This window comes from Leuresthes tenuis, unplaced genomic scaffold, assembly GCF_036924035.1.
Source record: "Leuresthes tenuis unplaced genomic scaffold, fLeuTen1.0.hap1 SCAF_6, whole genome shotgun sequence".
Lineage (NCBI taxonomy): Eukaryota > Metazoa > Chordata > Actinopteri > Atheriniformes > Atherinopsidae > Leuresthes > Leuresthes tenuis.
In genome coordinates, this window is record NW_027325360.1 from 21,808,074 (window position 1) to 21,835,793 (window position 27,720).

The 27,720-nt window shown below is 41.5% G+C and overlaps 5 protein-coding genes across 14 annotated transcripts in view; 1 reads left to right on the forward strand and 4 right to left on the reverse strand.

Moving 5' to 3' along the window:
• LOC140310071 (glutamine--fructose-6-phosphate aminotransferase [isomerizing] 1) overlaps positions 1-27,720 on the reverse strand; it is a 107,650-nt gene that overhangs the window by 19,298 nt on the left and 60,632 nt on the right. The gene's annotated exons all lie outside the window — the stretch shown is intronic.
• Positions 26-2,933, forward strand: cunh9orf78 (chromosome unknown C9orf78 homolog). The gene is made up of 9 exons (XM_072388193.1): positions 26-199; positions 384-443; positions 565-616; positions 714-784; positions 889-966; positions 1,375-1,572; positions 1,700-1,836; positions 1,944-2,048; positions 2,322-2,933. The coding sequence occupies exons 1-9, from the start codon at positions 120-122 to the stop codon at positions 2,417-2,419; spliced, it is 879 nt and encodes a 292-aa protein (XP_072244294.1). The 5' UTR covers positions 26-119; the 3' UTR covers positions 2,420-2,933.
• Positions 3,395-6,926, reverse strand: med22 (mediator complex subunit 22). 3 transcript variants are annotated; one of them, XM_072388195.1, is made up of 5 exons: positions 6,830-6,926; positions 6,481-6,624; positions 6,250-6,330; positions 5,534-5,742; positions 3,395-4,022 (listed from the first exon to the last, which is right to left on the reverse strand). In XM_072388195.1, the coding sequence occupies exons 2-5, from the start codon at positions 6,601-6,603 to the stop codon at positions 3,830-3,832; spliced, it is 606 nt and encodes a 201-aa protein (XP_072244296.1). In that variant the 5' UTR covers positions 6,604-6,624; positions 6,830-6,926; the 3' UTR covers positions 3,395-3,829. The 3 variants fall into 3 exon arrangements, with proteins under 3 accessions (XP_072244296.1, XP_072244297.1, XP_072244298.1); XM_072388196.1 differs by having other exon boundaries at positions 6,481-6,644; XM_072388197.1 differs by lacking the exon at positions 3,395-4,022 and having other exon boundaries at positions 4,394-5,742.
• On the reverse strand, positions 8,507-27,545 carry aak1a (AP2 associated kinase 1a). Of its 8 annotated transcripts, XR_011916419.1 has the most exons (20): positions 26,662-27,545; positions 23,722-23,840; positions 23,088-23,196; positions 22,861-23,003; positions 22,666-22,787; positions 22,487-22,568; positions 22,243-22,375; positions 22,017-22,120; positions 21,600-21,679; positions 21,351-21,514; positions 20,788-20,969; positions 20,300-20,488; positions 19,669-19,856; positions 19,195-19,388; positions 19,040-19,108; positions 16,548-16,649; positions 15,910-16,080; positions 15,470-15,559; positions 13,037-14,915; positions 12,153-13,002 (listed from the first exon to the last, which is right to left on the reverse strand). XR_011916419.1 is itself a non-coding variant. In XM_072388201.1 (19 exons), exons 1-19 carry the CDS (start codon positions 26,819-26,821, stop codon positions 10,099-10,101), a joined length of 3,234 nt encoding a protein of 1,077 aa, XP_072244302.1. In that variant the 5' UTR covers positions 26,822-27,543; the 3' UTR covers positions 8,507-10,098. The 8 variants fall into 8 exon arrangements, 7 of the variants coding, with proteins under 7 accessions (XP_072244302.1, XP_072244305.1, XP_072244304.1 ...); XM_072388201.1 differs by lacking the exons at positions 12,153-13,002; positions 13,037-14,915 and adding an exon at positions 8,507-10,931 and having other exon boundaries at positions 26,662-27,543; XM_072388207.1 differs by having other exon boundaries at positions 12,153-14,915.
• The window catches only part of rab11fip1a (RAB11 family interacting protein 1 (class I) a), a 99,354-nt gene continuing 86,999 nt past the window's right edge, over positions 15,366-27,720 (reverse strand). The window contains exon 7 of the transcript XR_011916417.1: positions 15,366-15,378. The gene's annotated coding sequence lies outside the window, so the exon portion shown is untranslated. The remainder of the gene's footprint in view (positions 15,379-27,720) is intronic.

The window sequence follows — 27,720 nt, forward strand, 5'->3', positions numbered from 1 at the left end:
TTATTATTGCGCGTTTGTTAAAGTCGTCCGTTCCGTCCACCGCTGGAGCAAACTACCAGCAAACGTAAAGCGTATTGTTTTTCAGTGCTCAGAAATATCAGTCAAACTAAATAAGAAAAATGCCCTCTGGTAAAAACTTCAGGAGGAGAAGGAACTCCTCAGAGGATGAGGAGGAGGTTGAAACAACCAAGGAAGTCAGGTGATTTAACCGCATGAACAAACATACTGTTTATGGTAGCTTTGTGTTAGCTAGCCAGCTGCTGCGCCGCGCATCCCGTTGTAAAAGTTACACGGTGTTGATTTGAACCAAAACCTGACAAACTAGCTTAACAGTGTAATTCAATGTTGTTAATTTTTTGTTTGTTCATGTCCTGTTCGTTTAGATCGAAGGTAGAGGAGGCAAAAGAGCTTCAAAGTTTGAGGAAACGACAGAGCGGAGTCAGGTAATGTGAACGTAGCATCCGTGTTGGTGGCTTTTTACGACTCAAACCCCTGTCAGTTCCCACTGAGGTACAGCATGATGAAACACATTAGAGAACTTATTCATATTTACCTCTTTTTCAGTGTGACCGCATTATTGGTTGGAGAGAAACTGCCACCAGAGGCTGAAATTGACGTAAGTCTCCTTTTTTAACCAACTTTTAATGTTGACAACCATATGTTTGAATGGCATCTTTGTCATTTCATTTTATTATTACTACACTTTCTGGCAGAATGACCCTTTTAAACTGAAGACTGGTGGAGTTGTTGACATGAAGAAAGTGAAAGACCGGAATAGAGACATGTGAGTGTATCGGAAACTGTCATCACCAGCTGGTGTGCCTTAGTCAGTTATTACAAAAGCAATAAACACATTGTGTCTCATGTATCTAATTGATCCTCATGCAGGACAGAGGATGAGACAGACCTTAACCTTGGCACGTCATTCTCAGCCGAGACCAACAGAAGGGATGAGGATGCAGACATGTAAGGATGCTTTTGCCCACAAATTGCATAAATATGTACACACTAAAACATACTTTTGGAGCATTTGCCTTTCACAATTTTATTTAGCTTTAATGGGTTCACATGTTTTATTTAAAAAAAAAACAACTCAGTGATAGTTTTGGAAGAGAAAATGGTAAACTTAAGGGGAACCAGCAACCTCAAAATATAGTGCCCCATTCAAAACCGGCAAATGCCTCCATCCCAATCCAAAACCTCAACCAGCTGACTCCTTATTATTTCCTTAGTTTTCATGAGTGTGTCCAACACGGTGATAGTGAACACCTGATTTATCAGTGTGGCAGCCCATCGTGCTTTTCTTCGCTTTGGTCATTTTAGTTATTAGAAACAATTGTCTCGTAAAAATAATTCTCAAATTCCTCCTCGCAGGATGAAATATATTGAGACTGAGTTAAAAAAGAAGAAGGGCTTGGTGGAGGCTGAGGAGCAGAAAGTTAAGGTGAAGAATGCAGAAGACCACCTGTACGAACTGCCCGAGAGCATCCGAGTCAACTCTGCCAAGAAGACGGAGGAGATGTTGTCCAACCAGATGCTGAGCGGGATCCCTGAGGTCGATCTTGGCATCGAGTGAGTCCAGAGCATTCTCCAGATGATCCTGTTCATTCATTTGTTTACTTTTAGAATCTTTTCACATGGATAACGTTGGGTACTGAAACGTAAAACTAATATCCTGTTCATGTGATTTCTGCCCCAGTGCAAAGATCAAAAACATCATCTTTACAGAGGAGGCGAAAGCCAAGCTTCTGGCAGAACAAAGGAACAAGAAAAAAGACCTTGGCACATCATTTGTTCCCACAAACATTGCTGTTAATTATGTCCAACACAACCGCTGTGAGTTCATGCAGTCTGCACATGCTGGGGCTTAACGGCCCTACAGCTGATTTGTCACGGTGACGAGCGGCGGATGGTTCGCTAATGGTGTCAGTTCTCTCTTTCAGTCTATCATGAGGATGTTAATGCACCACAGAGGCACCACAGACACAGAGAAGAGCCCAAAGCAAGACCGCTGCGAGTGGGCGACACAGAGAAACCGGGTCCAGAAGGTACGAAGCGTCTCACTGTCACACACACCGTTCTTCATCAAGGAATCGTTCATCAACAGACGTTAGAATGCTGCTATAAGCTCTGTGATAGCAACATATAAGCATTTTAGCTTGTGTTTGGAACACAGCTTTACCCAAACACACTCAGTTTGTTATATAATGATGTGCACTTTTCTTGTAGCTTAAGAGTTCCCTTTTGAACAAATGGTATTTACAAAACCTTTTTTTTTCCAAACCTCCAATAATCTGAACGACATCTTTGAAAATCTACAGCTCCGTCACCACCAAACCATCGCAAACGTCCAAACAACGAGAAGGCCACAGACGACTACCACTACGAGAAGTTCAAGAAGATGAATCGAAGATATTGACAAGCTGCATCCTTTTAGCTTGTGACTCAAAATGATGTCATCTTTATAGGTGTTGAGCCCGGCTGACGCGTTGTGGACTGGTTTCCCTAAAACTAAAAATGGCAGAACCTTGTAATTATTGTATAAAGCTTTCAGTGGTTATCTGTATTCAGTGCATTAGCTGTATAATGTGTTATGTTAGATCATTGGGCTTCAAATATTATGTGTCAAAGAATACAGAGTAGGCTGGAATCGCCACGGGTTTCGGTGCCAGACTGGATCAGCCAGAGAGCTGCTCTGGTGCGATTGGTTGCCGTTTTAAAAAAAAAAAAAACTGATTTCTGTATGAATATGTTTTTAGACCATAAAGCAAACAAAGATCCTCAAAAACTCTGTCAGTTGTTGATTCTAATCCACTTCATTTCAGGGTAAAATGTTGTTTAATTCTAATTCCATTTCATTCATGTGACAGCTCGACTTTTCATTTAATGGGTGAAGTTGTAAATAAACATGAAGCCGAGACATTAAACGTTGCTTAAAAACAACTTTATAAATACTTGAAATGTTTTGTTTTAATATTTCTGCTTACTCTCTCGTGATTTTGAGCTTTAGACAGTAATGGTGTCCTCTCAATCTTTTGTTAGTTTTAACCATTTATGCTTTTATTCAGGGGTGAAAAGTTATTTTTAAATGACTTAAGTGATCTTCCAGCTAAATAAAATCAGCAACATCTGGAATATTTAATCTAAGCCCACAGCTCACAAATGTTACGCAGCAACACGAGTGAATGACCAGAAAAACCCTTTCCGCCCTCAGGCCGATCCGGTGCAACGCCAGTAACTGGCCTTTGGTTTTCAATCTGCTTTTAGAGTAGATTTGCATTTTTGTAAGATTTTCAGAAAAGGATTCATCTTAAAAAGAAAAAAAAAACAACTAAAAAAAATTGGTTTTCAATTTGATTTTCTTTATGTAAAAAAAACAAACAAAAATGACATCTTACAAAAGCAAAGTTTTAGAGTAGAACTACAAGTATATATAGTGTGCAAAGAATATATATTTATTAACAAAAATATCTTTATACTTCAGTGCTTTTAAAGGTAAACTGAAAACACAAAGTTGACTGCAGTTATATTAATGTAGTGTCGGTCACAGCAGTTTGTCACATTGATCTGAGGGGAATGTTACCAAGCTTTGAGGGCTGCTACTGTGATACTGATGAGCTTCTGGGGGTTTTGTTCAGTGCAGGTTGCTCTACTCTTACCCTGTAACGACTGTAAATGCTAAAGAAATCCTCAATTCAAAGTCTTAGTTCATTTTCAAGTCTACAAAATTAAACTTTGCCATCCCAAATCAAACCCTACACTAGTGAAAACAAAAATATCCAGAATGAGAACGAGTGTTCTGAGTTCTAATCAGTCCCCCGCCGCCCTCCTATGGTTTCTCTACGGCGGCAGCTCCGTGTCCGTTCAGGTGATGTTGAGCACTTGTCTCCTGCTGGGGCGGACCGTCAGTGTCCTCTCTCTCATCCTGGGTGGAACTGCAGCTGCTGTTTGGGGAGGCCCAACTGTCTCGCCGGCGGTAGGCCTCACATAGAGGCAGTTCAGTGCTGTCCCACTGACTGTAGCTTTGCAGAGCAGAAACCAGTAGGAGGCAAAGAGTCAGCGCAGCGCAGAAAGAGAGGAGCAGACAAGAGCGGCAGGTCAGAATAAACAGACTCATACACAGAAGGACATATGAAAGCACGGATTCGATAGAAGCATGGGGTGGTTATGCAAAAGCACTGGAAACAAACATAGGGTGGCTTTTGATTTGTGACCGTTTGCAGGTGTGATTGACCAACTGTTGATATAAGATCAGCAAGAGTGGGATTAGTTGCCGATGGAGAAAGAAGAGCGAGTGCAGCGAAGGAAGGCAAATTCACACCCAGCACACTCCAAGCATGACCAAGAGACACTGCTTTTTAACTTGCTTAAAGAAAACAAGACAAATTACTGCGGCATTTCGTCTCTACTTTATTTCTCCATCATTCTGGGTCGACTGGAAGAGCTGACAGAAAGGTACAACTGCACCACGGGCGACTGACTGCGTACACAGGTTCAGATTCTGGCCGGGAGGACGGACTCAGTCAATTCAATCTCTCAATTTACAGAAAACATCTACTAAAGAAATTCTTAGTAACTTTAGATGTGACATTATCAAATAAATAACAGCAGAGAGTCAGATCTAATTGTACAGTCCATTCCTGAAATCTTTCCACGAAGGCCACCATTATCTAAGATTTAAATATTACATATAAATACTTTAGATGATACATTTGATACAAGAGAAATTATTCTGATATAGTTTTAGTTCTTTCAGTATCTATTTTTTTCTGTTTTTCCACATGCAAATCTTTGTGTTGCAACTCCTTGTTGCAACATCCATGTTTAAAATAGCCCATTCATTTGTTGAAATTCATGGTCCTTGTTTACATTTAAAAGTATTTTGGTTGTAAACAGAAAAAGGAGGCTTTATTTCTCACAATCCATTCAAACACTAATCTCTGGCATGTGTCTGGTGATATTTGTTGAAATGACAAAACTTGGCTGGAGGCTGCAGAGCAGAAAAGCCTAAAAGCCTGCTCATTATTTAGAACCCTTTTAAACTTGCAGTAAATACACACCAGTGCCACCAGTGGTTCAGATGTAAAATTCCTCCCCGTCAACAGAAAAGCCTTCATAACGCAACAGTAAACTGCATTAAGTTCCTGGAAAAACAGGGTGATTTGTAGTTCGGCAGCTGCATGCACTGACAGCAGATATTTAGTGCTTTGCCCTGTGAAGTACTTTGCTTTCACCAATCACGAAACAATCAAAGAAAAGGTCAAGGCACTTGCTCAACAGTGAGAATGTAAAGGCACTTAGTGAGATGAGGTCCACCACAATGACGCTCAGCAATGCACTGTGTTGATGAATGGTTCTGTTGGACGTGACAATGAGATAAATATAAACCAAAAGAGGTCAGGTTTAGAAGCGGGAGCTAAATCCTTCCTTGGGGTCAGTAGTGAATGATAACGGGGGGGGCAACAGTACACAGTGCTGGGCATGGAACAACAGTGGACTTGTGGGATGGGGGCAGGTATGAGCCTATTTGTACCTGGAGGAGTAATATTCTTCCTCTAGCTCATACAGGTCGACGGCGATCTCATCCCGAAGCGACGTGAGCTTCTTGTCACACTCCTCCTGGAGTGCCCGGAGCTGCTGGTTCTGAAGACTAATGGCATCGTTAACGGAGGGAAAGTCGTTCAGAATCAGGAACTGCTTCAGATCCGACACCAGCTTCATGAGGGACTCACCAGCTCGGACCTGACACAGCAGCACAGAGGAGGTCAGGCTGCTTAGAAAATCAGGAGCAGGGACTTTTCTACTTTTTCTATGCACTCAGGAGAGTTTCATATCTACATACAGAAAAGTTCAGAAAGAACTAAAACAAAACAGTGGAACAGTGTTCAAACTAAACAACTACATTTAGTCCACACAAAAACATTTTGGAGGATATATTAAAACACCCCAAAATGTTCTGTGTAAAGCGTTTTCCAAAATATTACTATGCTTTGGGCTTTATGCAATGTTACATTTTCTAAAATAATGCAGTGTTTTTGGATTTGTTGTTGTATCTTGTGAAATGTTGAGATTTTGTTTTGTGCGTTTTGCATCTCTGGGCCACAGTACAAGCCCCACTTTTATTATGATTGATTCAGTAGTGCTGTAAGAAGGGATACACATTTCCACATTTTAGCTCTAATTTCACCCTATCCTTCCATCTTATTTCCATCAAACAAAAAGCTGATTATTGTTTTGTGTCATACTTACGATATTTGCTGCTCTCACGTGCATCTCATAATGGTCCTGCTCTGCTTGGGTTGCCCGGGCGACCTGAGTCTCATCTTCTATCTGGACAATGAAAGAAGTGTCATAATACTACAGATACACTCAGCGCTTGAGGGGAAAAAATAGTACAATAATGATTTCTGAAAAGAAAAGAACAAAGAACGTGGTAAAAATCACCGAGAAACGAGAATTTGGGCACAGAAAACGTGTTACCTTTGCTAATTTGATAATTTCTGTGAAGTTGTCCATGATGGATTTGGTATCGTCTTTGAGCCTCTTGTTGTAGCTCTGCAGCAGAGTCTCTTTGCTCTGAGGAAGCACTCTCTGGGTAGTCATGATGATCAGGAAGCCACAAATCTTCACGTTACCCGTTCAAACTAGTTTTTACAGACAAAAAAACTATTCAGCTGGGAATTGTTAACGTTTTAAACGTTCACGAGCGTGAAACCAGCTAGCATGAAAAGGCGCGCGCTCTCTGTACAGAAACGGAAGCAGAAAATCCCACCTAATGTAGCTTTCATATGTCTAAAATGATATTTGTAGAAAACTCCGCTACACTTACCACTCTCTTCCTACCAATACATGCTTTGAAAACAATAACGCTGTGATATGAAGCCCCGAGGTAGCTTTGTCTTCCTCTTTAATTTTGAAGGTAGTCGCATTTGATGCGCTTGTGTAATACCGCCCTCTACAGGTAACTCTTCTTCAGTCAAGTAATTCACCCAAATAATAATGTGCCTTTTTGAGCTTTTTCAACATTTTAGACCTCACTCGGGTGACCACCTCCAAAGAGACAAAATGTGGGACAAGAAGCATGCTAAAGTGGGACAATGTGGGACACGCGCAATAACTTTAAACTTAAGATATATAGTCTACCTAATTTAGCAAGAAACATTTTTAAAACCCACCGACCAAATAGTTATGACACTATTTGACCCAAAATATAGTCTAAGGTTTCTACAGCTTAAAACATCGGTCTATAAAAGACAAAACACTAATTTTTTTAAACATCTTGTCTTTATTAGGACTATCAAACTAGTCAACTGTCCAAAGGACCAGACATTATGCAACTAAAAACATGCTCTCGATGAATCAAATTCACCTTAATATACAAGGTACACAAAAAACTTAGGCCTAGTCTGTTTAATTCAAATGAAATATAAGGCTTACCCTTTACAGTGCAAAATATTTAGGCTTGCCTATAGGAAGTGTAACATTTCAGTGCAAAAATAATATAAACCAGTCTTTTCTGATAAGAAGCCATCTGGGATGAAAAAAAAAAAGAAAAAATCCTCCTATGAAGTGAACATATTTTTCCCGTGTCAGCACAATCCAGATAGTAGCAGGCCAACAGCTTTCCCCAGTGGTAACCCCATGGGTATTCTGAAACACATGGGTGCCAGCAAACCAACCAAATATATACTCTATAGCTCTGAGTAGGCCTATAGACGTGGACGTAGCCGTGATCTTTTAAAATTGATTTTTTTAAGCAATGAAAAAGCGGGACAGGTGGTCACTCTGGACCTCACAGAAAGTTGTGTAAAGTATGGGGCACATTTCAGACATGTATTGGTTATTAACAGCACCACAAACAGTTTCTCACTTTCTTGTTGTCCATTTCTTTGATAATATATAAAGTGATGCAAGTTTCATAGCCATTCGCAGCTTCAATAATCAAATTATGCCCCACAACAGTGTTTTAGAGGGATTAAACTCTTTATTTACTTCTATTCTTTAACTTCGCCTTAACTCCTGCTTTTAGTTGAAGTGCATTTTTTCTTGCACACCTTTCACTTAAAGCTAAAGAAATACTTGAAATACCATGATTCATTTGGGTCCAAATACCTCTCCATCACTCTTTGTATTTCTTCTGCCACATTTCAGAGAAACATATGTATAAATTAACTTCCTATAGAATTTCAGTTAAACATTTTTATAGCAAGTAATAATCCATAAAAATGTACTAAAATGTAAGGAGTTGGAGAATCAACGTATCCGCAACAGCTAAAATGAAAAATATCAGAAGCTGCCATTATGCAGCCAAATGGCTCATTGTTTTTAGCAGAATCTCTAGCACCATTTTCCTGATTACAATAATGTATGCAGTTCTTGTCTGTTGTAGTCATGTGTAGCTTATGACTCCATCAAGGATTTCCTCCTGAAATGTAATTGAAAAGAAATTAACAGGACAATCTTCAAACTACTACGGAAACTGAAGACAAAAAAAGACTGCACAAAATTTGATTTACATTCATTTAATAGTTTCATGACTTACATAATTTTCAAAGGCAGGCTGTGCAGCATATTAAGTATTTTGAGTGCTTTCTTGTCCAACAGTGTCGTCTGCGGCGGTTCCTCCAAACAGCGCTCGAAACACATTTTACAGCTGAGATAACACATTCGTGGAGAACCCTGACTCTGTGTCAGTTTATGTGCAATTTTCACGTATGCAGGTTCGGTGAGGAAAAGCAACGTTTAAAAAAAGAAAAAGAAAAAGAAAAAGATTATACACCTCGACAAAAGAAAAGAAAAGATGATTTTCCATTGCAGCGGAGAAAAAACACAATTTAAACTTTGGGTTGAAACAGACCGGATCCTCCTCCTTAAAAGTGCCATGATAGGAACCGATTAGTGTTCCATGATTTTACAAAGTACAAAGACGATTAAAAAAAATACTTCCAAAATGGCAATGGAAATAAATTCAAAACACACGTCATCCGTCAGACACCACCAAAGATCTATCACAGTCCCTGACTGGAAGTGCCACGTTCAAGCGCCGCGGATACGAGTCAGCATTTTCACTTCAGTTATTCATGATGGAGAGTGTTACAGCTGGTGCACATTTTGGATTTCATAGAGATGCTTACGACAGAGACGCAGTGCGGTGTCGAGTTTGGGCTGCGGGTAGCAATCAATGCGAGTGTAAAAGCAGCAGTTCTGTGAGGAGGCCGCAACAGGCCAATGCCATGTGTGCTGTTTCCTGGGCCAGGAGTGAAGTACTAGATGAGTGTAAGGCTTCAGAGAACATAGAATATTCTACCTTTAAATAACATAAGAACGACTACAATGAATTTTCTGTGCCTAACGTGTATAAGAGGTTTGTCCGTTACAAGGAGCAAACACTGATATTTCGTCAGAGGACGGTGACCAAAAACATAACACACATGCAAACGTTTTAGATGGAAACAAACAGACAACAAGTTACATTTCAAGTCAATAATTATCATCCTTGAAATTTCTTTGCACCTTTATCCAGCATCTGCTTTATAACATACTGTAAAACAACATAACCCAAGGGCCCAAAAGTACTGACTCATGATGTGATTTACACTTTTTTTTTTTTTGTTCTCCTGTTTGGCAAAATCCAAATAAATAGAATGTTGCACTCTGTTATGGTGCTTTTCAGTATTTCCATGTTTCAAGCTTTTCTGGGGTTATTATGCCGAAAAGATGCAGTTTGCTGCATTACAGATCACAGTTTTTTTTCTACATTTAAGCTTAGATAAACAGGAAATTATTCTGGTAAAGCTTCAGCTAATCTACTGTATGAACTCCCTCACGGACACTAACTGAGGTAGGCAGGAAAACGTATACTTGACCACCACAATGTCTTTGTGTAGCTGTGGGCCAGAAGACTTGAGGAAAACATAACGAGACGACGATTGTGAACGTGATGACCTTACACTATCAGATCTGATTTGAGCCGGTTAAGAATGAGATCCATGCGGGCCTGCAGTCCAGCTGCAGCGCTGGTGACAGCATGCAGTGTGCCTGTTGCAGGTTGCATAATTCAGTGACGTAGATTCCCACGGACTTGTCTTCTGAGAGAGTTTAGGGCTTTTCCTGCGGGGCCTTTAGGTGAAAGGGTGCAGAGACGAAGGGGTCTACAGTGTTTGCGTCTGAGGTCCAAGAGTGATGAGCTCCAACAGGGACTGATGCCATGGAAGCTTGCATGCCCACATTGGACATGACTCTGTGAGATGCTACCTGCTGCTGGGGAGCGGGTCCCTCGTAGTGTCGAGAATATTTGGCGAGAGCTTGAGGGCGGAATGGTTGTTGGGCAACTTGTCCCAGCACACCTTGGTCAGAGGTTAGAGCCTGAGCTCCAGCTGCTTGGGTGTAGGAGGTCTTTGGATGCGTTGCTGTGGACTCCTTCCTTTTTCCAAACGGAGCCTGTGAAAACACGTCGAGCTGCGGCTGAGCTCCCAGGGGGGCATGTGGAAATGGAGCATTGGCAAACACATCAGCCGAGTCCTCTTGCACAGTTGGAAAGGGGGCTTGAGAGAAGACATCTGCAGGGGCATCTGTTCCCTTTGCTGGCTCGGGCACATGTGAGGAGTGATTCTGATCAATGGCGCTCAGCATAGATTGATGAAGGCTGTCAGATGGTTGTACTGGTACAGTGTCGGGGTTAAGGACTAACTGAGGTCCGTGCTCTTCTTCATCGTCGGAATCCATCAGCAGAGGTCTGGAGCCGCTGCAGTCAAGGGCTCCTACATTACTTTCAACTGCTCCCCCCTCTTGCTGCTCCTCCCTATGTACTTCTTTGTCCTCGTCTTCATCGCTGGAGTGCTCGCAGCCCTCGTTTTGAACATTTTCTGCAAGCGCGCCAGTCTCTTGTCCCTCCTCCAGCACTGAATAGCCATTACTTTCCCCTTGCAGATCTGAACAAGAGAGCAGAGACAGAAAACATGTGACAAAAACCATTACACTAGAGTAGCAGTAAGAAGAGTCTTAACCACCTGCGAGTCCGTTTGGCCATTTATCTGTCAGACCATCCACTCTGTCACACTGTTGACTTACATATGACCGAAGGACCATCTCTCAAATCTTTCAACCATGGATCTATGAGAATGGCTTAACAATGAGGAACCAGTACAAGACCACATCAATACAAAGGGTGTCTTGAACAAGTCACACAGGACAGATGAGAGCAGCCCCTCAACTACTGCAACATCAAATAACCTTGTTTCCACAACTTAGCTGCAGCTGCAGGGTCCTCAACTCAACCTTTTATAGCAGTGCCTCATGTTAGGGGAAAGCAGTTTAACTTTTAGTTCAAAGTCATTGAGTTAAGGTTGAAGGAGTTTAGAGGAAGTCAGTAGTTCTGTGGAAACAAGGGGAAAGAGTCTTCATGGCGTAAGTGAAATTAGACAGGTTTGCACAGATTAGCAGAGACAGATCAGTCTTACCTCAGCAGTGTTGATAGAAGCTGTTAGCTGGCAGCTCTTGCAGAGATGTTAGTTGCAGCCATTAAAGGAAAACACCAGCTGTTTTTGTTTTACTTCACAGGAGAGATCTCTCATCGCTTGTCTAGTTTATCATTCCCACAACTTATTTCCCGTATACCACACTTCTGTACGACTACGGTTGGAGATAATAAAACAGAAGAGAAAAAGAGGCGTAGATTTTGCTGCTTTTCAGAGCCGACTACCAAAACAAGAGGCAGCGAGACTGCTCTGATAATTGAGTGGAATAACAGCGATCAGTTTCTTGAAGTGTCTGACCTGGAATCACGTGTTGTAGTTTTAAAACCGACATCCACTGACCTTCAGGAACTATATAAAAAAAGATGAGCGATCGACACGAATAAGGCGTAACTTTAAAAAAACAATAGTCTCCATTAAATCCTCGTATTTTAGGAGAGGAGTTTAACTCTTAAAAATGAGTTATACCATGATGTAAAACACTAACACGCTAAAAACAATGGGTTAAAAGTCAAGTCTAAGAAAGAAAGATCTTAGAGGATAAAAGTATTTTTAATCAAATTGAATTCCTCGAAGGCAAAATAATCCGTCCGTTACTAAAGTCAGTACAGCTAAAGGAGATTTGGGCTTGCTCCTTTTATCTTTTGAGTGAAAGTCAATAATGTGAACAACAGACAATCGGTTTGCAGTTACATTTGTGAGTTTTATTATCCCACTACTGTATGTCTCTCCTTTTCAACCCTTAATCCATAAAAAAATACAAGTACACAAGTTAATGATCCTGCTCTGACATACAAGCATCTGTTGCTGATGCCAACATTCAGGCATTACTGAGTCTTTCACCTGCCACCATTCCAACCCAAACAGCACAGTAAGCACATTAGTTCCACACAGCAACAAGTAAATCTCTACAGCAAAGCCTAGAACTCTACAGGATACAGCACTGATGGGTCACAAAGGGTTATCATGGGATTGCATAGATAAATGCAAATGAGTTAACTGAACATTGATGGAGATGGAGAAGAAGGGAAGGGGGGGGGGCACCATTTACCCATGCCAATTCTTACTGTATTGTTAACAAAGCAACAACAATCACTGTTACAACAAACAGGGGACTGAGAGGAAAACGACTTCCTTCTAAAACTTTAATTATGTAGCAGTGGCATATCAAGAGGGAAATTAGCAGTATTTAGTCCCTCATATATGTACAACTGATATGTATTGTAGAAAAAGAGACGTGTAACAGCACTAAAACTTCCTCGGCAAGAGAAAAGCCTAAATGCAAATGAATACTTTGTGGGGGTAAAACATTTAACATGTAGCACTACGTTTATCTAGAGTGATTTTTATACAGGTGTCATTCGCACTTTTCTCATCGTTTCATCAAATGAGAGACAGTCAGATGTGAAACGTATTCCAGAGTTATCAGGAAGTAACTTCCTTCATTAGCTCTGTTATGCCCCATACTGGAGGACAAATTATCCCACTTATATGCAGTAAAATACATGTAACAATAAGGTCGAAAGAACTGCAACAGCGTTAGAATTACGATCCTGTCAGACAAGTCGGAAGAGCTTTGTTTCACGTCCAAAAGACATTGAAAACAAAAGCTCTTGCTAAATCATGAACATGAACAGAGAGGACATATTGTGGGACTTTGGACAGGGCAGGAGGTCAACATTTAGAAATACAGCTTTATACACAAATATGTTGTCAGTTATATATCCTTTATGTCTTATAAATTATATATATATTCCATAAAAGGTACTTCATTTATACATTCACCCTAAATCACTGACAATAATAGTCTTTCATCGAGTCACATCATGAGATGAAATGGCTTTAAATATTGCACTCTCCATATCTGCATTTATCAGTGCTGACACGATCAAAACTGAGACAAAAATAATCATTTCATGTACATAATGGAGGACTTTTTTATCTCTCCTATGGCTAAAATGAATGTCAAAATGGCCAATGGATTTCAAGGTATGTGGAAATAAGGGAGAGGCTAGATAAGAGAGGGATTTTTGCATAAAGCTTATTTGGTAACTGTTCACACAGGAAAAATACTGGAGGGCATCTGAATTACACCTCCCTCTGGGTAGCGGTAGAGTGCTGTGTGAAAATTCTGCTGATTCGTACCAACCCTGAGAGCTGAACAACACATGGCAAACAGCATGATTGCAAAAATCTTTTACAGCTTTGGCATCGCTGCAGCTCAGATAATTCTATGTCCCTGTGCTCTTCCTGACGGCAGTTCAAGGATGTAAGATTGAATGAACGTTCAAAAAATGCATTAGAATTAGAAAATATCCTCGTTCTATTCACAGGTGTAACGAAGGACAAGTCTTTCTGTGGATGAATTAAAATTATTCAGCCATATTTCTCATACCGACTTTGAAAGTTTTATCATTTCAGAACATCCTCGTCACTGACTGTTAGCAGGTGTAGCTAACCAAAAAAAAAAACCCAAAAAAACACCTTAACATTCAAAGTACAGTTCTACTGAAGGTTTTGAAGCTAGTCAATGTACTCATTTAGTGCTCCTGATCTACTCTATATGGTATTGGAGCACAAACTGTGGCAGATTTGACTTCCAGACACCATGTGCATTGCAGTTACATCCAAGTAAAATGTCTGAATAGGACATTTCAGTTCTCCTTCCACAACATGTAGACAAACCTGTCATGATGACCCAAAGCTGACATTTTGTCTTCACTGTTTTCCTAACTGGTTTTGACTTGGAGTGGTTCATTCAAGCTGCACCTTTGTTTGGTCGCTAGTTTAGTTCAAGGCTTTCACAGGGCTGCGCATCAAATTACCCTGGAGGCCTGCATTAATGTCAGTCCTCAGTCTTCTATCAGACCCCTGACACACGTGACCGTGCCCGAGGGTGGCGTGGTTCACTCCAGCTTCTACCCAGACAAGTACACAAAGTGAACACAATGTAGTTGTGGTCGAGCAGTGCATACGATGAGGGTTGATCACAATGGCCGTGCACTTGATGAGGGATATAAATGCAAGTATGAGGAAAGCATAGGAAGGCCATGGTGTAGCCAGGACAGAAGCAGACGATATGCTCAGGCATTACTGAAAAGATTTGTTTTACCAGCGCGCAAATGCCAACAGCCAGCAGAGATGCATGAAAGCAGCTTATCAGGCTACTAGAGATGGAGTTGAGGCCAAGGAGACACATAAAGAGAAGGTTCCACTGAACCGAACCATTCTGGCTCCCCCTCCTTTCATAAGGTGCTACGTTAAGTGCCTCTGCTTGCCCATTTCTATGCCTCCCCCCACCCTTTGTTACGATTGCACACTGCCCCTTCGACCTCTCCCACCCCCTCTAGAGGTCGATGAGCTGATCCACCAGCAGAAGGGAGCGGGCCAAGTTGGGGATGCTGGACTCTGAACTGCCACTGTTGCTGCGCGAGTGACCACCTGAAAGGTGCCAGAGAGAAAGAGAGAAAGGAGATAGAAATGGACATGGAGGAGCCGAGGGAGGTTGTGAAAAACAAGCAAAAGAATAAGTCAACAGGGATGACATGGAGAAATTAAGAGTAAAGAGATGATGAGGATGAGGGAGAATCATGGCAGAGTAGAAAGATGCATGAATATGGGCAGAAAGACAAAGAGGCAGAGAGTGAGCTGGGATCATCTTTATACAGCTGCATCATTATATGGAGAGAGAAAGGGAATGCCATTCTAACTTGAGAAGATTGTCAAGAAAAACTATAAAAGAGCCAAACACCTTCAAATGGAGAAGCACTTGCAGTCTAACATTAGGCACGTAGGAGAGAAAGACGACTAATGTGAGAGTTTGATGGGTTAAAAAGCCTCGATATGACAAGCACTCCCATACAAGATTTCTCACATCAGCAATCACAGGAAGGAGAGATGGTGACTAAACTAGGAGCTAAGTCAATAATCTTTGTGGCTCAGCGTCTGGGCTTCAGCAAGTGTAAATGCTCATCTCAGAATTTTCTTAGCCTTACCTTGATTTGAGTTTTTGGAGATGAGCACAGGAATAGGGTCAAACTCGTCATCATTGCCCTTCTCCCCACACGACATGAGGAAAGCAGAGTCTGCGGTGAAGGAAGAGGAAGTGAAGTAATGGCGGAAGGGGGGAGGAGTTTATTCAGCCAAAAAGAAAAAAAAGAGCAAAAACGAAGGGAGGATGCGAGCAGATTAAAAATAGGTCGGGCTAGGGCAGCCCCAGAATTTAAAAGCCAGTAATGTTGCACAGCTTTCGGCTCTTGTACAAATAAGTCAAGGGTCTGCAGAGGCCGCCATTCACAGCCCAACTGAATTTCCATATAACTGTTCCATGTTACTGTTTTTTCCCCATTTTTATTTTCTGTGAACAGGCCTTTTTGTTTTGAGGGTTGGTCTGTGGTCTCCGAAACGCCCCGCACACATAAAGGGGAGGTCTTACCAGAAGAAGCCTGAACAGGTGGCAGCTCCTCCAGACAGGATCCGGAGCCACAGCCAGGAGGAGCAGAGGAGTAGGAGGAGGAAGAAGGAAGAGCAGAAACAGACTGCTTTTCTTGAGAAGTGTGAGATAACAGATCGCAACCCAGCAGAGAGTCCTCCCCAGTGAAAGAGTCTGAGACAGAAGGAAGCAGAGCCAGAAGAACAAGTGGTCACAGTAAAAATAAGACTGTAAGCGTAAGGAGCACAGGAAGATGCATGCTGTTTGTAAGACAGTTCACAGCTTTAAATGTACAATCCTATCTTAACCAAAAGGAGCCACACAGCAGTAACTACGCCTTCATGGTGGCCTCAGCGAATAACAATCACTTCTGAGGAATGTAGAAAATGAGTGGCTTAGGGAAAAGGCAGTAATGATGATGATAAAAGTCACTGAAAAGAAAACCTCCCATCTTAAGAACCCTTGGGGTATTATTTATACCACTGTGCTGCACTACTGCAACTGTCAGAGTCAAAGGCCAAAATGGCCTGTCATGACTGTCTATTTAACCAGAGCAGCTGGAGCTAGCAAAGCAACCATGACTCAGCCTGGAATCAGTAAGTTCTACAAGGAACGGTGTTCAAATGTCCCATTCTGCTGACCTGGCATGCTGGCAGGGATGAGCTCCGGCTGGCCTGAATGTCGCTGAGCCTGGGGAGCTTCCAGACCCTGTATCAGCGAATCCACACACATCTCTGCCATTGCTAAATAGACAACGAGTAGAAAAAAAACAGAGTAATTGTTAGTAATATACAGAAATGCACATCCCTTTAGTGGGGATAAAATTGATGGACACCTTTGCTCCTTTCCCCACACAGTCTGAATGCTTCTTGACCAGGTGGGAGGGGGGAAGGAGAAAGAGGACAAGAAACACACACACACACAGGAGGAATTTCTGGGTAAGTCCACAAGACGGGAATAGACCATTAGTGGAGCTATAGGCAGAAGTATTGAAGGAGTCAGCAAAAGTTAAGAGGTCACAAAGCAGGAGAGGGATTTTAGAGGACTTCAGTTCCTCAATGAGTGAGCCACAGAAAGAAAAAGGAGACAAGTAATGCAACATGGACAGATGGCAACAGATGCACAGAAAAGGCCAATGAGGGAGCAAAGGAGCAGTAAACATAAAGCATTATTCAATTCTAATGATGGTGTGAAATGACAAAAACAACAAAGATAACTACAGATTAATAATATCCTATTTTCACAGTAGTAATCTGCCATGAAATAGGGAAACAACTGCAATATATTCAGCACGGTCTGCAGAACGCGTGACAGAGCACACAGTGAATACTGGTGCAGATTAAAGTGGTCTTCAATAGGGGGCTCCTAAAAATGGATGATTCCAGTATCAGTCAGGCTCTATTAGAGGTATTCATACTACATCAGCATGTCCAGTACGATACAAGCTGAGTAAATATGTTCTGCAGGAATAAATAAATAACTAAATAAATACGATTTATTGCAACATCAGTGAAATCATAATAAAAGAAAAGAATTATTGCATGATTTGTTGGAAAATTAGTTTTTTTTTTTTTTTTTTTTTAATCAAATACATCCACACACCAAGACCAGTTGGTTAATCACATGCATTCAAAGTCTTTATAGTGGCTTCAAACCATTACTCAGGCTCTGTAAGTACAAACGTCAACACCTACCATTTAATTACGCAAATACAATTAGAACAATCAGTTGGACTCTGACAGTCACCGTGAACAACTTTTGTTAAATTGGCTTCAACGTAATTCACCAAAATGGTGCACCGCTGTTATTTAGGAAACAAATAGGGAGGTTGAAATACACTCCATGCACAAATAACCTGATGACCAACTGCTGCTCATACTCACAAGAAAACTGCTATTGGGCAAATTGGGGTGTGGAGGGGATCTTAGACGAGGAATGTGTTGGCTCAGAAAATGGCACAGCAGATGTGACCTTTTGCCCCCTTCACTACTGGAAAGAGGCCAAAACTGATGAAGATTTCCAAAAGTCCTTAAATCTAAAATAAATGCTAATTCTTTCAATCAATATCAAACATATGGTGTATTAAAATGCGTATAAGAGGATGTAATTAGATTTTCCTATGGTTGCTTGTGTTTATTGTATCTGAATGAGTGATACAGAGTGAGTCAAACAGGCAACTTAGGCAGGGTACAGAAAAATAACCACACCCTGATTAGGTAATAACCTTAATATTTTTATCATCTCAGAACAGACTTTAAACAGCAATTACACACAGTAAGTAACACTGCAAGGAAGCATACACTTACACTTAAGGCTGCAAGCTAATCTGAAGGGAATATACAGGGCTGGGCCATCATTTGAACAAGACAGCATGCTTAACTTTCTCTTGCTCTTAGTGGCACTTGTACATAGGCTCCTCAAGCAGTAGAGCAATCCAATTAACAAGTAGAATTTGTCCTTTGCGTTACTAGGCAACAGCGAAAGCACTGATCTGCAAGTAAGATACTGTCTATCTGAAGCTAAGGTGTCTATTCATGGACACTGACAAGAAGCCACTGTGTGGCTGCTTGCTATGTAAACAAGATAGGCCCTTGTACAAATCCAAGTCACAAAACTGGCACTCATAAAATGACATGTGGGTAGTGTGATATCCAGGAAACTACCTCAGCAAATACAAACTGACTCATAGCTTATGAGGATATGTCTCTGAGCCCGAGGCCTAAAGTAATCAAATGCTCGACTTGCTATGTATCATAATGTGACAGGAAAATGACCTGCTGTGTTAGACAGTGAGAGGGTATTAAAAGTGTCCGGGACAGTCAACAAAGCTGAACCAGTGCTCAACATGTTCAACAAGCAGATCTTTCTGCTTAATTTTGCAAAGTGAATACAAATGGAAGAGAACAAATAAATGAATGCGAGAGCATAAACTACAGAAAAAAAACCAAGGGTAGCAAAAAAAGGAGCCCACAATCCAGAAAAACGCCTAAACTTCCACTTTCTAAATACAAAAACATTACACACATCTACTGAGAGAGCCATCAGACACAGTGTAACAGAAAGAGAAGACTCTCAGGAAATGCCTTATGTAAAGAAAACAGAAAAACCAAAGAAGAATTAACCAAAGCCTTACCTGGAAAAGCACCGAGCTCTTGAATAAGACTTTCACTGGGGCCTGTGGCTATTTCTCCTGCTGCAGCAGCTGTGAACAAACAATATATTCTTTTAGATTACACAACTAAAGTATTTACTCATTCTGCAAGTGTAAATATGCAGTGGACAACTTACTTTCAGCTAGCCTTGCAAAGTCTTTGTTGAGCAGCTCCTCTGCTGTTAGCTTGGAGAAGTTATCATCTCCAAAAGGGTTCCAGCTGGGCTGAGCGTTCGATGCAGCAAGACCTGACGGTGTGTCACCACCACCTGGATGATACACACTCTGTTGGGATGAGCAGGGGGAACCAGAAGGCGTGGTGCTGGCTGATCTGCAGTGCAAGTATGGGTAAATAAACAGTAGTAAGAGCGCATAGTGAAAATGGAGAGAAGTAAGAAGTCTGTGTGCACTGTTCTATCCATGTATGCAAATAAGAGTGAATGAAAAGAGTTATTTAAAGACCGAGCTGGATTATTTGGGTTGTTAAAGGGTTGCTTGTCCTAGTTCTGTGTTCTGCCATATGAATGGACTTTCTATTGGCCTTCCGGCTTCATTCTGTGCCATGAAAGGACAGTTCATTCTCATCACTGAAAGGAGTTGATTTGACTCACTTGGACTTGTTGAGGCTGGCCTCAGCTGCGGCTGCCTGAAGTAGCAGGGTGGATTTACTGACTGGGACCCCGAACACGGCACTGTGCGTGACATCGCTTAGGATTCGTCTGTGGCCGCTCTTCGGGGCCATTTTTGGCGACGAGGGGGGTGTCAAGGAGCCAGCTTTGTGAATCACTCTGCCAGCAGTCTGTAATGAGAAGACACGGAGGGAGAGATTTGAAAAACACAAGGCTTATCAAAGAATATGTGCTATACACATATTCTCTCCAATAACAATGTAAAAAATAACCAAACCCGACCCCAAACATAAGGGAAAATCAAATGGGAAAAAAACCCAATCAATTCAAAGAGGAATCATGCTATGAAAACATTTAGAGTGGGTTAATTGACAGCACATTCACAGAGGAAAATCTTTTCTGAGAATTCATACAATAAATTAAAAAAAAAAAGCAATGGTCTTCCATAGATGAAGAGGACAATACTGAAAGCAATTTTTCAAGGTTTTAACACACTCATCACTCCCAAAGAAGAAGAGTAAAAGTCTGAGTATGATTCATTAAGAGACGAACTAACAATCAGCCCCGACCCAAAGAGCTGCAGAAAGCAGCAGGAGTACGATGTTACCACAACCTCTGGGCCAGCTTCAGGACCAATGGCTGTGGACTCAGGGATGGGTGTGAGCTGAGGTGTTGTTGTTTCATGGCCTACATGCTGCTGATGATGTTGCAGGGTAACAACTGCAGGAACAGGTTTAGCTTTGGACTGCAGCACAGAAGATGCTTGAGAAGGTGTTTGTTGGTGGAGGTTCTCTAGTTGATGCTACATTGAAATACCACACAGCCAATTATGAGCAAGGCTCAGTACTTTTTTTTAAAATCATGATTTAGTGCTTGTGAACAGATGCAAGTAACACGTGGAAGAAAAAGTACATATTACATATCACACTTGGAGCAGCACAGTTCAGATATTCATGGAAATCCATATGGTTAACTGAGAACATGATCAAACCAATGAACCATCCTACAGCCTTACAAAATAGTCAAATATCATCCATTAGATTTAATAACAAACAACGCAGCTGAACAGTATTTCAGTTTGTGTTTTGGGAGGATTCCTACCTGCTGGGTGCTCTGCGGGCTTAAGAAGGCTGAGGCTTGCTGCTGCTTCATGAGGAGCTGCTGATGCTGAGGTGTAAGATGTGGCTGGATGTTGGCCGCCTGTACTGACTGTGGAGCAGCCTGTGCAGCAGGAACATGTTGAGCAGGTTGGACAGCTGAAGATGGGACGCCGATACCAACACCTGGAGGGGAGAAAATACAAAGAATGAGGGACTGATTCTTGTTGCACAAGTTCTTGCATCATCCTGTGAACTTAAATCACAGAGAAAACATTTTACTAAAAAATACAAAGAGAGTTTCAGATATCCATTAATGAATTAACTAGTAGAGATTTTATAACAAATACTACTCAGACTGAGACCCTGGAAATGAGCCAGAAATAACAATACGTATGCTGTTGTAAATAATGTGTCAGCATGCCTCAATCTATTCAGTCTTTGAAGGAAGACCAGAGATGGATGGAGGCTGCATATCTAAATTCTTAAGTCCAGTACAGGATGTTCTTTTGACTATAATATTGTGGCCATAAATGCCAGGCTCACTGACAGTCTCTCTACTTGTACCTATGGCTGATGATGTTCCTGTAGCCACGTTGGGCCTCTTGCGTGGGGTGAGAGCCGGCTGTATGGGAAGAATGCCCGATATAGGCTGGGGCTGTGCCTGGCCAGCTTTGGGACGTTGTCGAGGTGCAATTGAGGTTTCGGTTGTGGGGACTGGGTCTGTGAGCCTGGTGGGGAGGAAAAGAAAGAGCAGCAAAGTAGTGGCAAAGTTCCTTAAAAAGATAACCCTCAACTGTTTCACCTCCCACTTACCTGGCTTTGGTTTGACTCTTTTTGGCCACTGCTTCACTCGCTCTGATAGGCTCAGGAAGTTTTGCAGGAATGGGTGAATTCTACAACAGTAAGAAGGTTTTAAATGATCCAAAGACAATGAAACCCAGCAGTTTACAAGTGTTTACGGGTTTTCTAAGATACAAGTGTCATCACTACACCCCATTAGTGTGGTGCATCTTCCATGAACACCTAATGTTTGCCAAATGACAAAAGTAACAGCATAACCGATCTCTACTTTCAGTATGTCCTGAATTTTTGTTTCTCTGTTAAAGAACAAAATAAACCACCCAAGGTAAGATGAATAAGTTTTCTTCGATAAAATAACTCACTGAGCCTTTAACTTGTAAACTCCAAAATATGCTCTCATCACACACTCCTCCATTTAGGTCAACTTACATGTATATTTGGGACTGGACACTCTCGCCGAGCCAGTTTAAAGGCAAAGTAGGATACTTGGTAGATGTCTGGTCTCTTATCTGGGTCAGGTTCCAGCATATATCCTGAGACATTGACAAACATGGCTTATTTATTTTGAGTCAGTCGCATGGAAATTCAGTCAAACTCAAATTCTTTGATATATATAGGATGATTATGTATTAGGTAGAACACTGAGGTTACTCACTAATGAGACAGTGCATTTCCTGGGAGTAGCGGGAATTGTCTGGGATGGTGAAACTGCCATCACAAATAGCCACTTGGCTCTCGCCGAAAGGAAGTGTGAAGAAGCACAGCTTATAGAATAAACAACCCAAAGCCTACGCACGCACAAAAAAAGTTACTTATTACTTCTACATGTTAACATAACTACACATTAATCCAATCATACAGTCCACATACGGTTTAAAAGCTGTAAAGTTCAGACTCACCCAAATATCTGCCTTTGTTGTGATGACTTTTCCACCATAGAGGTTGACCATCTCTGGAGCACGGTATGACAGGGTAGTGTATCTGTAGTTCAGAACACAACGCTGAAGTCCTGAACTTTGCACAGTGAAAAGAAGGTATTTAGTGCTAAGAAAAAAGAAAAAAAAACAAAAAAACTCACTTTTTAATCTCCTCCTCCACGACTGCAACCCCCTCTGTCTGAGGGTTCTGAAAACAGTTTGTGGCACTTCCAAAATCACAGAGCACGTAGTGTCCCCGGTCATGCAGGAGAACGTTTTCCACCTGAACAAGAAGAGCCTCGTCAGAATTGATAGTTGCAGAGAGAAGTAATGCTTTTAAAATGAGACCAGCTCACCTTGAGATCTCGATGGACGATGGGGGTCTTGCACTGGTGGAGACGACTGACAGCCTCACATGTGTCACAAAAGATCTGTAATACTTCAGCTTCAGTGAAGCCGGACTGTAAGCGCTGGTTCATTAGGTTTACCACCTGCCCACCTACATAAAACAATTAGGTCAATTAAAAAAAACCTATGAGATGTAAAGACAGCCCAACACATCAGGCCAACCTGGCAGGTTTACCTCGACAGAAGTCCATTAAAATTAGAACTTCCCACACATCACCAGTCCCAACTGCAGTTATACTGGAGTCCAGGAAACCAACTATGTTTTTGTTGCCCACTAGGTCTCTCTGTGTAAACAAAAGAAAATAAAGCAACAAAAAAGTGATATAACATTCACAGCGTGCCAATTATAAAATCCATTCATGTTTGAACTATTCAGTGTAATTTTAGCTGCTGAAAAGTCTTGAAAAGATAGTGATAACAATCCACTAATGGTCATGCAGGGTGTGGCTGCAGGAACTGGTTATTTTCACAAACAGTGAAGGCCTCCAGCTAGGAAATGGAGAAGCAAGTGAGCTCAAATGGCAACATTTTGAACAGAGTTCCATGTATTTAAAAGGGCCCCCCAACTACAATCTGCACCCTGAGCTCCTCTCTTTTATCACCATTAGGTGGAGGGTTATTTTAAGATACAAGTCAATGTTTGCATTTCAACACTTCTTTTTGTGTCAGGTCTGTATTTCACCTCTAAAACTCAGCTACAAATGCCATAAATTTGACCCATAACATGAAGCTAAGACAATAAACCATCCACTTTTACAGGACCATCCTGGCTCTAGTACTGTACCCAGCAGTGATTGGTTCTTACTCACCATAATCTGTATCTCAAGTTTGCAGATCTGCAGATCGTGCTCATTGTTGACGTACATTCTTTTTAGTGCGCAGCGTTGGCCTTGATGAGTCCGCACCAGAAAAACTATGGCAAAACCTCCTAAACATAAGAATGATGAAGTGAGATCAAAATGAATAATAAAAACAAAAAAAAATAATATCACTCTCACACAAACTTACTATCTGAAAACATGTTGTGTGGGAAACTGGTTAACTGAACTTTTTAACAGCTAACCAGGCAGATGAAGGATTACAGTTTATTACTGGCTTCTGTTAAACAAGTTTACATATTTACGTCACATTACTGTGAATGAAGAGGTAAGGAAAGGGGAGCTCATGGTGAGCGCTGTATGTAACCAGGGGATATTTGGGCGACTGGCACATTTGGTTGAAACAACACTTGTGTGAGTCAGCAGTTGTGAAAAGAAAAAGAAAAAACAGCAAATTACACAGGATAAGGAATTGAGGATTCATCATCCCACCGTTGTTCATAAAGACCCAGACATAAAAGAAAAAACACAAGATGACCGCACACATGTACAGAAAGCAAAACAACCGACCACCACACACAGAAAAAGCGCAGAGCTGGGAAACGTATGTCCCTCAGCTATAAGCCTTGCTGTTACGGCAGCTCTTCTTTTCACTGTTTTTCCTCACACTGTTTTTCCTTGTGCTAATGCCATGCATCACACTGACTCATCTAACAGACATCATTAAGCCAAGGACACTTTCGTGTGATCAGTGATGATATACAACTGGAAATTTAACAAGGAGGATGAAAAAAAAAACCCCAAAAAAATCAAGCCCAGCAGCCACAAAAAAGGGAAAGAGCAGAGCACTGCGCTGAGTAATTAGTGTTGTCTTAACACATGAGCTAACCTTGAGACTTGAGATGTGACGTTCAACTTCAAATACAAAGAACAAGCTGAAGCCTGATACTGAGTCAGAATACAGAGCAGGGGTTAGCCATGAGTTTGTTTGGCCCATCAGAGAAAAGACAGCTGAGCCACTGCTGTCTTGCAGTCTAATCTGAGATACATGTGAGAAATTAGAAGGATTAGCAGCTTTCTTAAGCAACATTTAGCAAAGGTCTACAATCTCAGGAGACGGTGTGACCAAATGACTAAGTACATCCACAAATAGCCTCTGCTTCCTGACGTCATTGATCGTAAGGATTATACCACTAGCTCATCCATACACGCTCAAGCAAAACCACATAAAAAAATACACTTGAGACATCGTGTTGAAAAGCACAGTGAATTACTGCAGTGGTAAAGTCCTTCTGGGCCCTTACTCCTCATCTGGTTCTCCTCTGTCTCAATTTGTCACCAGTGTAATGGACCTTACATAACAGCAATATTGGCTTTGGACTAAAGCAAATCACATGTCCCTACAACTACTATGTTGTTTACAAACAAGTACACAACACTGGAATGACAGCCACAAATAGCAACATAGATGCACTGTACTCAAGATAAAACTAACATGGACTGTCCATGTACCACAAGGACAATTACCGTTAAAGAACGAGGGAACGACACACCCCAACATCGCAGTAGGAACTGTGCTACTAATTACCAGCTGTAACTATATCAACACAAGAAAACATATACAGTCGATGGTCACGGCAAAAGGCGACGCCATTGACCTTCTTGGGATGGCTCGTTGACAAAAGAGAAAAAAACCAAAACATGACCCTAAGCAAAAGTTTTATATAATGGTGTGGTTCGAGGCACGAACCCCTTGGCTTTAAGCTACAAAAGCCAGCAAAGAATGTCCCTCTGACTACATTCGTCAGTATTTTGTAAAAAGTCTGTTCACTGCAGCCAAAAACAGCTGAGTACGACAATGACACCAAAGCAAGGAGACAAGGGACTCACAGACTAACTAATAGCTCAGGCTGTTATCAAAATCATCTAAATAGATAGATCTGGCGATATATGGCGAATAATAACTCTTTAAAGTAAACCTCTGCATCTATGATATGTTTGACTTAGAAATGAGCAAATTTCACACAAAGTTTCCACTGAACTATCAGTACGGTGTATGTCTAAAGTCAGACGTGTCGCTCATTTATAAAACCAGTGTGACAAAAAAGACGGGGCACATCTATTGGATAGTACTGATAAATTAGTCAGTCTTTTTTCATCAATTATTTAGTAAAAGGCCCGCTTAGCTAACAGAGCATGGCAGACTCATTGCAAAGACAATTGACAACAGGGAACGTGCCCTTCAGCAAAGCCTGGTTAACTTTGTTCTGATAAACTTTTTAAGTCACAATCAGTTTCCACAAATCCTTTTCCAGTCTCATTGTTCATTTGGATTAACCTGAAGTTAATCAACAGACAAAATGTTTTAAATATGAGAAAACTGTGGGTCCCAATAGTTTGCAATCCAAACAATTAATGTGACGCCTTGATAGAAGATCACTTTAAGTGGCTGTACAGCCACTTAACATTCCTTATGTCTTCACCAGAGCCTCAGAAATGCACATTTAATTTGTCACTCCCTCTCTAAATATATATACAGATGAGTCAGCAGGGCTTCTTTAGTCTATTATAATACAGTGGAAAATCAAGTTCTGCCCTGCTCCTCCCAGCCTTCAGGTAAAGACTGAAACAATGCACATAGGAGAATATCTAATCATTTGATAACTGCTTACATGACAAGTAAGGGTGTTCAAAGCTGATAACGATAAAGTCTATATGCCAACAACTTAATGCCAATGCCACTCCTCTCAAAAACCTCTTAGATACGCCTGTCATGCCACACGGTTTTTCTCGTTGGGCCAAAAGCAAAACAATAGTAGGCCCAAGCGTTAAACTAATGTTCCTCCACTTTCTGCCGTTACAATTGTGTGGAGCACCTCAGCAGATGTATGTCAAAGTGTGCAGTCCAGAGAGGAGAGACAGGTAGTTTACCTTCCGCGATTATTTCCTCAACTGTCACTTGATGTCGTCCAATGCTGAAGACCCGTCCGATGAAGCTGCCACCGCCGCCGGAACCAGCGACTCCTCCACCGGCTCCAGAACCAGGCCCGGACCCCGCAAACTCCCGACGCGAATCAAAAAATTTCTTCATTTTCTCAGATGTTATACCAACCAGGCCCGAGTCCAAAATGTACCAATCAGTTTTGAAATGACTGTAGTTTGGTATAGTCAACCCCTAATCACAGAGGTGCTGGCGCTGCAGCTTCAGCGTTTTTAGTCTTGTTTCCCCAATAATTGAATGAAAGCAGTGAGCTAGTTTTAAGCTAAAAGCTAGCTAAACTAGCTAGACATCAAAATATCACAAATACCGCTGCCAGACGCTCCCTGGCTAACTCATCATTTGAACCACAGGCGGAGTCGAATGCTGCTCGAAAGTCGCAGTTTTCCTCTCTAAACCGTGACAACACCGGCTGACTAAATTAGCCAGGCTGTGAGCTTAAAAAAAATCCCCTGTTAGCTGTTAGCTCATCCAGCTAGCTAGCAAGCTAAGCAGCTAGGTGACAGCTGTCAGTTGACAGACTGGCAACCAGGGAGGTCCTTGGTGTCCAGTGCAGCTTATTACACATTTCCACTGATAGCTTCTACGTGAAACCTTTCTTAATGTCCTGGCTGCTTTATGTCGTAGTGAAAATAACAGATCTCCACCGTCTCTGTGCGTCCAGCAGGCTGTAACAAAGTTGGTCAACTATATTAACTTAATGACAGGGCTAAAGTGGCTAAAGGCTAAGGAGATGCTAGTAAGAGGAGTCTTTCTTGCTCCTCTCTCTGTCGACTTCGTCCTGCCGGACTGTTCTTCGTGTGATTGGTCAAATCAACAATAACTTCCTGTTAAGGCTATGCACAGTGTCGGCGTGACCTGTGCTCTCTAGTATGATCAAGGTAATCAACCGTAAATCTGGTTTTTGTTTTCCTTTTTTTTCAAAATCCTAAATTGGAAAAAAACCCAAAAACCTCTTCATTATTAATTACTTAGCACGGGTCCCCACAACA